General features: G+C 36.0%; 1 protein-coding gene across 1 annotated transcript in view; it reads right to left on the minus strand.

Annotated features, from left to right (window-relative positions):
• The window catches only part of FIG4 (FIG4 phosphoinositide 5-phosphatase), a 79,630-nt gene that overhangs the window by 38,233 nt on the left and 28,427 nt on the right, over positions 1-12,970 (minus strand). The window contains exons 7-10 of the mRNA XM_058174100.1: positions 11,537-11,665; positions 8,907-9,007; positions 7,676-7,838; positions 4,459-4,556 (exon numbers count right to left, since the gene is read on the minus strand). Of these exons, the coding sequence (XP_058030083.1) occupies positions 4,459-4,556; positions 7,676-7,838; positions 8,907-9,007; positions 11,537-11,665 (491 nt within the window). The remainder of the gene's footprint in view (positions 1-4,458; positions 4,557-7,675; positions 7,839-8,906; positions 9,008-11,536; positions 11,666-12,970) is intronic.

The raw sequence follows: 12,970 nt of genomic DNA on the forward strand, positions 1-12,970 counted from the left end.
GTTATGTAATCACCTTTTCCAAACTTTGATAAGCAAAGTCAAAGAGGAAGCCAGATTTACTTAGCATCTGTGTTACAAATTTAACAACTGCAATGATTCACTTAACAACTGAGGCAAAAAAGGTCATAAAATGAGGCAAAATTACAACTGTCTAGCTTAGCAACAGAAATTTTGGGCTCAACTGTGGTTGTAATTCAAGGACTACTTGTACTGTCCCAGCTCAGCCTACAACTCTGGAACTCTCTGGAGATTTTTTCTAAGTATTAAGGAGATCTCTTTCTGTTTAGCCTCAGTGAACGAAACCAGCCATATAGCTACTATATGCTGAGATTTACAGAGACTATCATCACTAGTTATGTTTTACCACAAAAAACAGACTTTTAACTAATGTTTTTATTGTAGTTCGAAATTTTGTTTCATTTGCTACTTTCTGATTTCTCAGCAATTCTCCAGAACGAGTTTTGACTATTTAAATAACCTTTTACTCTTATTTGACACGTCCTTCCTTTCTTTTCCAGTTTCTAAAAAGCTACAATAGAAAGCACTTTGGGATGAATCCAGGCTTTCCTCTCCCAATAATAGAGACATTTGAAATCATATGTGAATTACTACTCAGATGTGATGAGGGGGGAGTGAAGTTGGGATGTGATCTGCTTTTGTGAAGGACCTGCTGATGTCCAGAGGCAGCTTCACCTCACCCAGATTCTTAGCTAAGAAAAGCACACACTAACACAAAGTGAGGAGGCGTGAGGGAGAAAAGAAGATAAGCCAATGTACAGACAGGGAAGTGGAGGCAACTTCTGGAGATTGGCAGCTATTATAAGCAGGCAAGAAGACTACTGGTCATCTGCCAGGACCACTAACTATGGTGAGCAGGATATTCTGGTAGGAGTCCTGCATGGAGCTTTAGCTAGAGCTCAACAACAACTAGAAAAGGAGTAACCATACTGCAATAGCACCCCATTTTAAGTAATATAAAAACTTTTGGAAAAAGCCAAAGGTTGATGCTACATTAAAGACTCTGAGACTTTTTGTTTGAACTGAGTATTAATAGACTGAATACAAAGAGTATTAAAGACATAAGTTACGTGGCAACATCACTTTGCAAAGTCCTAGAAGGATGGAGTTGACTCAGAGCACTGGCCTATTATTAGGGAAAGTGTGTGCTGCAATAAAATATTTGGTATGCTGTCTTGTGTTCAGTCCTTGGAGAGCAAAGAACCCTCACAGATATCTAACATCTCTTACTTTCAATGTTGGCTTTAAGCATGCTCTGCCTACCCATGACTATATCACCTAGAAAACATGTTTATCTAGTTAGCTATTAATATAAACAATGATATACTAAGTAATGCTGCACATATGCTATGCACTCAGTAATTTTATCTGTAATATCAACAATCCCATGAGGGATTCTAGGGTACAGAGATCATAAAATCACTTCACATCTTCTCCACTTCTGTCCTCTCAGAGGATAAATTTTTCTTCGTATCAAACAGCTGACACACTCCCTTCAATTTCCCAAGCTTCTATAGGAAGCTTGCATATCTGTTTGAGGTTTCTTAGACATTCTTTAGATACATCAGAACTCTTCACTATTAAAATATTTTTTCTACATGCTTTCTTTGCCCCCCCCCCCAAATGTACAAAGGAATATGATTATAATTACCACTTATTGCTTGTATGTTCACCAGAGGTGGGTTTCAGCAGGTTCTGACCAGTTCTGGAGAATCGGTAGTGGAAATTTTGAGTAGTTCAGAGAACCAGTAGTAAAAATTCTGACTGGCCCCACCCCCATCTATTCTCTGCCTCCCAAGCTGGTCAGGAGGAAATGGGGATTTTGCAGTACCCTTCCCCTGCCACGCCCACCAAGCCATGCCACATCCACCAAGCCACACCCACAGAATGGATAGTAAAAAAGTTTGAAACCCACCACTGATGTACACCGAGAGTTTATGCACCTGAGACAAATTCCTTGTGTGTATCCAATCACACTTGGCTAATAAAGAATTCTAATTCTAATAATAATTTGGAAAATTGGGGATAATCAGTAAGTGCAGGTTATTTAACAGCATGACTTGTTACTAGGGTGATATTTTACTAAGTTAGTCTCTTCTACAACATTCTTTTTATATCACTGGGTTTGACCTTAAGACCTATGAACAACGGCAGCTAAAATACTTGCCTCTATTCAGATTATAACCTTTTTGGCTCTGAGGGACCTCACATCAAGTACCTATGTAACTTGGTTGTATAGTATTTAGACATAACAACACTAATCTTTTTCCTTGGCTCAGCCATTAGGAAAGCTGACAGGGTGTAAGCAAGAATAGCATTCAAATACTCCTACGGGATATGCATATTCTGTCAGATAAATGGCTTTTTGGAATGTCAGATAGGATCTTGAGCAGCTGTTCTGTAAGAAACTTGCAACGAAGCAAGTGAAAATAAATTAACTATTTACTTCATTTTCCTCCCCACTGTGTCATTCTCAGTGAGTAATTTATGTTCTAAAGTGATCAAAGGGACAACCTGTTAATTAATGTGTGTGAGAAAGAAAATGAAAAAAAATATTACATGCCTAAGTTTTCTCTTCAGTGGCTGCTGACAAAAGAACAGTTAGGAGAATTACTTACTAATGAAACAGCTTTAGATACAGTTTTGCTTCAAGGGTTGACAGAGTTAAAATAGACTGGAATTCTTGCTCTTTATTATTTTTGATATTAAAATGATGTCAATTCAGTTCTAGTACAAGTTTATAAAATCAGAAATGTAAAATATTGACATATACAGTGGTTTAAAATAAATTACATTAATAATGTATTAATGCTAATTCTAACAGAATGCAAATTTAAGTCCTTCGGGAGAAGGGCGGTATACAAATTAAAATATTATTATTATTATTATTAAGGCATGCCAGTTGACTATAGGAAATGGTGCAACATTTTTATAGTGGTAACCTGCAAAAGATCTCCCTAAGGATGGACGGGCCACAAGTTTGGACTAGAGCAAACTTTCTGTAGTAGAATCTCACCTTCAAACCCTGACATCTCCAGATAGGGCTCAGAAAAACTCCTAGCCAATCAGCATAGAAAATGTTGAACTTGGTGGATTGATGATTCATTGATATCATGCCACAATGTACACAGAACACTACTGTTATTCTTTTCCCATCCTTCCGTATAGAAGAGCAATTTAGCCTCATGTTAAAATCAAAAACTAAGATCAGCCTTTACAAACTAAGATTTGGAACTGGGCAAGTAAATCAAGTAGGCAAATTATGATTTTATAATACAATTGGTACCTTCTTTGATCACTACTGAAAACTTTCAATTTTCTCTTCTAACGTAGAAGGAATAAAAGAAGCATTCCAACTTTAGAACCTCAACAGATTTTTCCCATAATGATAAATTATTGCTTATTAGCAAGTTCGATTTTAGCAAGTTCATGGCAACTTTTAAATACTTTGCTTCATGTAAACATCTTTTTTCTCCATTCAATTCATACTGGAGAACTAAAAATGTTTCTTCCCTTAATCTGTATCTCCAAAAAGTGGGATAATAAGGGCTAATCTCCAAGCTGATTTTGTCATTGGTTTTTTCACTCTAACTCTGCATGCTTCCTCTGAGATACTCCTTTCCTCTCAGCAGTGCCTAGAAGGATATACATCCATTTATCATTTGCTAAAATCTATACTGAGTTCTCAAATTGGCATGTAGGATATATACATATGCTAACTGTGGATTCTTAAGAAATCTATTCCTTGCAAAGTATTTAGAAGAAACAACATTTATTATAAAAACTGATACTATCTGCTGGCACATTTAGAAACATTTACGAATTATATTTTAAAATGTATTAATGTACTCAGTTTCCACATATGCAAAGACATAGCTGAAATCCTTAAGATGATAGAAATTCTTGATCACATACAACACTGCACTAAATAATTTATTTCTTTTATCAAAAGAAATAATTGATTTTACTCACTGACAATTCAAAAAATAGCACTGCGAAAGGGAAGCACAGCTCTGAGTACTTGTCTCTGAAATGCCAAATAATTTTTGTAGCAGCTTTCCATGGGAATGCTACGTGGATTGGAAAATAGAAGTAAATATAAGTCTCCCTACATAGGGTATTAATGATAATATCTTCAATAAATACAGCTTATAGTCAGCATTAAAAATGTTCAAGGAGATTGATAAAGTGAATAATTAAAATGTACTAAAATATTAGTTATAAAGCAAAAACATTTCACAAAATCATCAACTTACTTGAAAATAAAACAGGAAAATAATCCCAAGTACATTAACCCGTTTTGTAATATTTTTCAATGGTTTAATAAAATATTTAATTTAACTTGATTTTTCTGAATGACAAGATCATTCAGAGAGATCTTTAGGATCTCTCACCAAAAGCTGACAACATTTAGGAAATAACATAAGCAAAAATGTTTACCTTGACAAGGTTCAAAATGATGATTGGAGAGCCAAATCTCTGAAGCATTTGATCAAAGTGAAGAGCAGCTACATGAGCAAATGGGTCTGCCTGGTCCACTAGAAAAACAGTAATTCATATTAGATGAACAGAATCCTAGGCTGTTATTTAGTTTTAATATGCTATATATTTCATATTTAGCAATCCTTGTTGAAACTTCAAAGCAGATGGAAAGTCAGGAAGCTTATTTTCAGGACAGATGATATTGTTTTCCTCTCATCTATTTTTTAATAAAATTTTCTAAACCTGGAAAGTGAAGTGATCAGCCCCACGTACATGAACTGCTTATATTGTTATGCGAAGTTCTTTTGTGAAATGATAACATACACATAAAAAATAATAAGCTGGACAATAATGCTAAAAAAAGAGCTACTGAGATAGATGTTAAGCAAATACTTCCCAACAACTCACTTGGCTCTCAGTGATGGAATACGATATTTGAAAGAATTCAGGGCAGAAGGGCATTCTGGTTTCAGATTTATTTTGGCTACACAGAAGCATATATAAAAGTCATAGGTTCGGAATTAGCTCTAATTAGATTAATGAGCATAACCTTGTAACAGAAACAGAATTCCCAGGTCACCATGGTTTTATCTGTTGCATTTATATTTTGCTGTTTCTCCTGGAGTTCAGAATGGTATGTATCAGTGGTGAAATCCAAATTTTTTTACTACAGGTTCTGTGGGAACGGTTTGATGGGCATGGCAGGGGAAGGATACTGCAAAATCTCCATTCCCACCCCACTCCAGGGGAAGGATACTGCAAAATCCCCAATCCCTCTCCACACCTGGGGAAAGGATATTGCAAAATCCCCATTCCTTTCCCACTCCTGGGGGAAGGACATTGAAAAATCTCCATTCCCTTCTCACTCTGGGGTCAGCCAGAGGTGGTATTTGCCAGTTCTCCGAACTATTCAAAATTTCTGCTACAGGTTATCCAAACTGCTCAAAATTTCCACTACCGGTTCTCCAGAACCTGTCAGAACCTGCTGGATTTCACCCCTGGTATGTATGCAGTACCGACCTTTTCAATTTTACCTAGTAACTTAATGATCTCATCAAGAAAAAACCTGAACAAATAATGGATTGCAGTCAGTTATTATCACTTTGATGGTAGAACAGTTTGAGCCACTCTCATATCAAACTGCAACCAGCAGAGGTACAATTTCCAATGATTTTTACTTCTTTCTACAGCTTCCTATACCACTTACAATGTTGTTCAAAAAGCTTAACCAACTGGGCAGTGTAAATGGGATAAAGGGAAAAGAGGGGATTTTTTTCCTTATTTTCAGTATCTGAAATTTTACTGGATCAATGAAGTGATACTACTTGTATACAAATGCCTTTTTACTTTCTTTTTGGATGAGTTTTAAAACACACAGTGCATTATATTTTTTATCCCCTGGCTCCATCTTATATAACTAGTTGAGCTAGGCCAAACAAATCCATAATTCAATAACACAATATTATTTATCTTTTCTATTTGTGAGCAAAAAAAGACAACAAAGCAGCAATAGTTTTATGTCTTTTAAGTGCCCAATATGTCTTTTAAGTTCTGCTCTGTTAACTTAAGCAGCATACAGCAAGAAGCAAGAAACACTGATTTTTCTATGTAAGTGATAGCTAATAAAGATAAGCATATGCTTTTAATAGCTAGTTAACTAAATAATAAGGTATATTATTGAATTTCTAAAAAACTGTCATAGTTCTGTTGGTCAAATATTACACCCAGCCCTGCACCCAGCCCTGCAGAATGGAACCATTCCCCGACACCAGCCATTCCCCGACACCAGCCTTGTCCAGGAGCCGCCGCCCGCTCTTCCTTTGCCACGCGGCATATACTTACTTTCTTCCAGCAGCTGGCTGCCGGGAAAGGCAAGCATCCAAAAGTTACCGGAGTTCCTCTCCTTGAATATGCCACCTTGTTCTATGCGCTGGCTGCGCAAGCACATACCCAACCTGCTGCTGATAAATAAATGAAATAAACGGGTGTGCGCTTGCGCAGTCGGTGCATGGAAAACACAGCAATAGCGGCGGCAGATTTAAGGAGAGGGACTCTAACTTTTGGACTTTTGCCTTTCCTGGCAGCCAGCCGCTGGAAGAAAGTAAGTATACGCTGTGTGGCGAAGGAAGAGCGGGCGGCAGCTCCGGGACAAGGCTGGTGTCAGGGAATGGTGCATTCCCCGACCCGGTTGAGGAAGCGGCGAGCAAGGGGTGTGGAGTGGTTCGGTGGCGTGGCCAGCCAGCGATCGCTACCGGATCGGCGAACCAGAACCAAACTCCACTACCTACTCGCCCGATCCGGTCCGATCCAGTAGCATTTCACCCCTGGAGAGGCCCTTAGAAGCACGGGGCCAGAGTTGCCTGCTCAGTGCCTCCCAATGACCCCCCCCATCCCTGAGGAACCCAGTGCTCTGTTTCCTGTCCCTCAAGCCAGGCTCTGACTTGCTCTCATGTGATGCAATGCAATGTGAAGCTCAGCTTTCTTGTAGAAGCTGCCAACTTCAGGGCAACTGTGTGCTATCCTCCTAGTAAATAGTACTTCTCTTGAGACTGTAGGGGGCAGTGTTTTAAGGAGGCTCCACACACTCCACAAACAAACAGAACTTCCTTAAAAATCAGAGCCCCCTACAGTCTTGCGAGAGGTACTACTTGCTAGGAGAATAGCACAAAGATGCCATGACGCCAACAGCCTCTTTAAGAAAGTTGAACCTTGTATTGCATCTAATTAATATATTTATTTTAAAAGAATAGCCTTTCCCTCACTACCTACCTACACAGCTCTGTCCCTGATATAGCAACATAATCCTGCCTATTTAAATTTAAATTGGGAGGTTATCTTGAAGACTAGTTGGCTGTCCTTGGAGAAGAAGAAAGAGGTATGTTAAAAGTGTGGGTATGAGGAGGAAAATATATTTGTCTATGTCTTGAAATGCCTTATCTATAAAATATTAACAGGATTCATGGCCACCATCCCAGTATGTAGTAGTATAGATTGCATAACCAGAGTATATATTAATGTTATCACTTAGAAAACTTTTACTAGTACAATTTACAATTAGCTGTGGCTGATCAAAATATTATTTCTCCATCTTGAAACTACAGCTGGAAGCACAAGAATCAGTAATTTACCAGCACATAATTGGCACACAATCTACAAATCAATATTTTGTACCTACGTGTAATTGGTGGCTTAGGCATCATAGTCGATATGTCCTGAGACCAGTACAGAGGGACCGAACCTCGCACTTGGACGTAAGATGAATAACTTCCAGCAGAAAATGACATTACGGAAGCATCATAAAGTATTTGCTCAGTTTCTACTTCATTTGCTACATCTCCCTGCATGAAAAACGCAGTAACTTTATACTTCAAATTATCAACATCATCTTCAAAAGTCTCATCACTCAATTGTCACCCTAGTTTTTATTTTAGCATAGTAAAAGCAATGATGGACTATGATTTGTGGCATTGTCTTAATCATTCAACAATAATTTTCCAAATAAGATTATTTAGAAAAATGTCTCACTAATTTCATTTTGCTCTCATCTACATTGAAATTGTAGTTTTTCCTTCATTTCCTAAAACTAGTTACTCCAAACCAGATATGATGACTGCAGGAAAACACTATGCTTCAGAAGTATCTAACTATACATACAGTCTTAATATCTACAAGTCTTAAGATATTATTCACATTTGCTTGGGGTTCGGTTATCTGAAGTGTCCATGGGGCAATTGGAAGAGAGAGGAAAAGAATGAAGGGGGATACCATTAGAACAGAGATAGCCCACAGGAGATAAAAAATATCATGCCACAATTACTGATCTCCAAAACTCGGGGGGGGGGGAGCCCTTCCACCTTCATGCATATTTAATAAATTTGCTTGCGTAAATGAGTATCAATATATTCCCAGACATTTTTTTAAAAAAAGGTCAAGGAGTTTTGAATAAGTCCCTAGGTTTGCAACCCGATTAAACAGTTTGACCTTGATGCTCCTGAGAATTTATGATAAAAATCTAAATTCTACTAACTTGTCAATGTTTCGTCAGAGAAATCTTAAATCTGAAATGCATAAATGAACATTTCTCTGAGTACACAAAAACTGCAACCATAAAATTGCGATATACATAAGTATATTGAAAAGCCTGGAATCACTGCATCTAACAATAACAGATGCAGAGATTTTGTAATTTTCTTTAAGCATATTAACAAAACAACTAGTTTGTCTTGTACCTCATGATATACACTTTCCCAAAATAAGAAAAAATATGATTTAGAATTTTTTTTTTAGATTTGCCTAAATGGCAAAACAGAGTTACCACCAAGATCAAGCCTGCGCAGAGGAGGCAAAGTACATTTCATGCAACGTTTTCATACAACAATGAAAAAAAATTCTATTGTATGGATTACCTCACAGTTTGCTCCTCTCTTTAGAAACCGTGTTCCAGCATATTTACTTGATCTTCTAGCTATCAAAGTGACATACACTGGACGCCCATAAATAAGCAGTTCTTGGAATCCAAGATAAGGTTTATAAATCTATGTCATTCGCTATCCCATATTCTTTTTTTTAACTTCCTTTTAGTTCTAGCATATACATAAACATAGAGCAAGTGTACAGTTTCCATTTTTTTAAAAAAAGAATGTTCTTTTAGTCTAGCAACATGACATTTTAATCTTTCAAACTACCCTAACCAAAAACAAGAAAGGCAGAAATTCTATTTTAGAATTGAATGCAAAAATATCAGGCATTGCTGTTCAAATCGTATGTTTTGTGTATCCCTTGGTGAACACAGGTTAACATAACCTCTGCATGAATACAAAATTAAATGTTGTATCTTTTGGGAAATGGTTCAACCATTTAAAGATTCAAAATAAGAAAACAGTGAAAACATACAGCAGGTGCAGAAGCTTGAACACCATTCCAATTGATTCAGTGTTGCTTTTTAAAAATATAGTAAATATCAATAAGACCTCCAAATTTGTTACTCATTACTCCTATGGCACAATTAGCCAGACATTCAGAGATAAATAAATACTCTGCTCCTTCTAAATCTCTGCTTGTGATTGTTGTTTTTTCTATTTTAATAACCATGGATCTCTTTAAGCAACTATCCAAAGATTTGAAAATGAAGACAATTCACCCTTGCAAATCAAGGTAAGGTTGATTTTTTAAAAATGCTAACTATTTTCAATTGGCAATTTCAACTGTGAGAAACACTGCTTAAAAAAACAAAAATTTTAAGCTGTTGAATTCAGGACAAGATAATAATCCCTACTAGAATGTCATCTTGCCAATTATTTATCATGGAATGGCTTTATTGTGCTCTCAGGTTGTGCAACAGTCACTAGTACAGTAAATATTATGTGGCCAAACAAAAGAACAAATTGCCCCAAATTGCTTTTTCAAAAGGCAGCTGAACTTTGTTTTTCCTTGAAGATGTTTCAAGGAAAAACGAAGAACTGAAGCAGCTTTTTGGATGAGAAGCGAAATGTCTTCAAGGAAAAACAAAGTCCAGTGACCTTTCGAAAAAGCACCTTTGGGACAACCATGACCTGGATGCCTGAGAATCTCTATACACAAAAAGAACAGATTCAATTGAATATTAACATGATGGCATTTTCCCCAATTTTCCTTGAAGAATATTTCTGAGTTAGAAAATTTCTGTAAGGAAGAGTGCGGAAAATGCCAAAAACCAGGATAGAAAGACTACAAAAGTATAAAATGATGTAGCTGATGTCAGCAATATTATCTAGAATATATCCAGGCATTCTAAATGTCTGTTGTAAATATGAGCAACATGAAGGGACATTTTATCATGCTTGGTAGATATGTAAAAAAAATGGATTTAAATAAGCACATTGATCCAAAGGATTTTAAAGTGTAGTATTATAAATTAAAGCCAGACCTTTTCCCTTTAGAATTAATGGACACACAGTTAGAAAAGAGTCTTGGAAAATTATTTCAATTTATGATCACTGGGCAAAAACTATTATATGGACAAAGATGGAAATATTCGGCACTTATCAACCATGAATAGTTGGTAAAATTGACTGAACCTGCTGAGATAACCAAATTAAATTCTTTGATTAGAGAAAGGTCATTATTGACTTTCATCAATGACTGCAAACTCCTTACGGACTTTTTATATTAAAAAAGAAAATGATTTTCTGACTTTGGGTTTTGTTGATTAGAAAAAAATAGTCTATAGAAAGAAGAGAAATATGATGTCAGAGAGGGATTTGATTAAAATTGTATGCACAACAACCAAGACGAAGATCAGAAGCCATTTATTATATTTCTGTTAATTTTTGCTGCTCTGTATTTTTCTTTTTTATACTTCTTTTGTCTTTTTTCTTTTTTTTCTCTCTTTCACATTTACTATGTCTTTTTCTTTGACTATACTTATCGTATATATAAAATATTTTAATAAAAACTGTTTCAAAAAAAGAAAAGAAAATGCACAAAAATCACATTGTTCCTTCTTCAACTGATCTACAACATTTATAGATGTACTCTAAAATAATAAATAGGTCTCAATTACTTTGGTATATCCATTTCCATTTTTCTGTTGTATTAAAATGCATTTAATCATAATTAAGTTTTATTAGCTATGTATTCCCCTATCTGCTCCAAAAGGAGTATGCTTAATTATTCCATTGCAAACTAATTTCACAGTGAAGTCCGACACAGTCATTGTGGTAGGAAATGAAGTCTTTATTTGGTCTTTTATTTCTTCACTGGCAACACTAACCCCATTCATGATTTCTCGTAATAGGCATGCTTAGAATAAGAATTTTCCTTCATTGTGCTTCATTATCTGCATGTAGATGAACACTGAAAATTTGTTTTCCAGCTCTTAAGATCTAAGAGGTTCTTTTACAAACAGCTAATTAATTTGTGGGTGAGTTTAATAGCCACATACAAAGAACCTAAGGAAGGACTTTATTGTATGTTACCATGATTCAGTTTTCTTTCTAGAATAGCAATTTGCTGTTACTGTAACAAACATTAATAACTAACAGAAGAAGAAGGATACTCGACTGCCCACAAAATCCATGAATAACATACAAAAGCCAGTCTCGATGAACTGCAGTTTTGACAACATCAAGCAATTTCCCATTCCATACATATTTTCTGTAAGGTTCACTGCAAATTCCAAATACACCTGAAAAATGATTGCAAAAATAGTAAGAACATTATTTTAAATCTTACGTTAGATCAATCATTGTCAGTTTATTCCACACACACGCAGCACCTATTTAGATAAGTATCTGTATTTATTAACTTGCAATATAACTGGTGAATAAACAAAGGCCAGAGGTTCAGGCCATGCTAAGGATATTATGGAACACAAACAGAAAAAACCATATAATGTCTGAATCATTGCATAAGATTAGACAGATCAGAACACCAGAAACATTTTGTTCACTGCTACTGGAAACAAGATATTTATCTATATTACTTTTGGATCTGATACAGTAGAGTTCTTCCCTTTATACTACAATGCCAAGCAAGGCCTGTGCTTTTTTAAAGGGAAAAAAGGGGAAGAGGATATAAGCCACTGTTGGAGAGCATGTTCCTTGGCACAAAAAGGCATTCAGTAACAGAGTTGTTAATGCCTGGAATGCACTACCTGACTCTGTGGTCTCTTCCCAAAATCCCCAAAGCTTTAACCAAAGACTATCTACTACTGACCTCACCCCATTCCTAAGAGGTCTGTAAGGGGCGTGCATGCCTACCGTTCCTATCCTAATGTTCCCTTTGATTGTATCCAATTTGTATGGTTATTTCATGCTTATACTTATATATACTTTGTATTTGACAAACAAACAAACAAACAAATAAATAAATGCAAGTAAGTTCTCACTCTCCAGTTCTTTAAGAAACTGGTGGAATTCAAACTGTATTGCTCTGTTGACTGAAGGCTTCCAGCAACAGCAGAGGAGAAGTGACTACTGTTCCTAATTCTATACCAACTCAAATGCTTTATGAGATCTTACAATCTTCTATTTGACAGAATAGGAAGACACCAAATGCGCCCTTTTCTACTACATTTAGGGAAGCTATCAGTAGTAAAAGGACTTCCATTTCCTTTCTTTATAGAATGAAATCTGTATGCAGTCTTCCTCACAACTATGTAATATTTGCATACTGACTAGATGAATATTTCCAGGCTCATGTCCTTCAGATATAATGATTTGTAACTTGTAAACAGTTCAAGAGAATTTTTCACAAATTTACAGCAGTAACTTGTGGGAAGAGATACCTGGTATAAATAATTAAGCATTATTTCACATGGTTGAGCTAAAAACGGAAAGTATTTAGTCAATTATTATTGTTTATAACCCAAAGGTATCAGAGAACCACAATTTTTCCCATTAGTATGTATCATTAGTATCTATCGATATTAATTTATATCGCAGGAGAAGTTTCTTTATCAATAAATTCATAACCACTGATCCTTTATAAA

Source organism: Ahaetulla prasina, chromosome 1 (genome assembly GCF_028640845.1).
Source record: "Ahaetulla prasina isolate Xishuangbanna chromosome 1, ASM2864084v1, whole genome shotgun sequence".
Taxonomy (NCBI): Eukaryota; Metazoa; Chordata; class Lepidosauria; order Squamata; family Colubridae; genus Ahaetulla; species Ahaetulla prasina.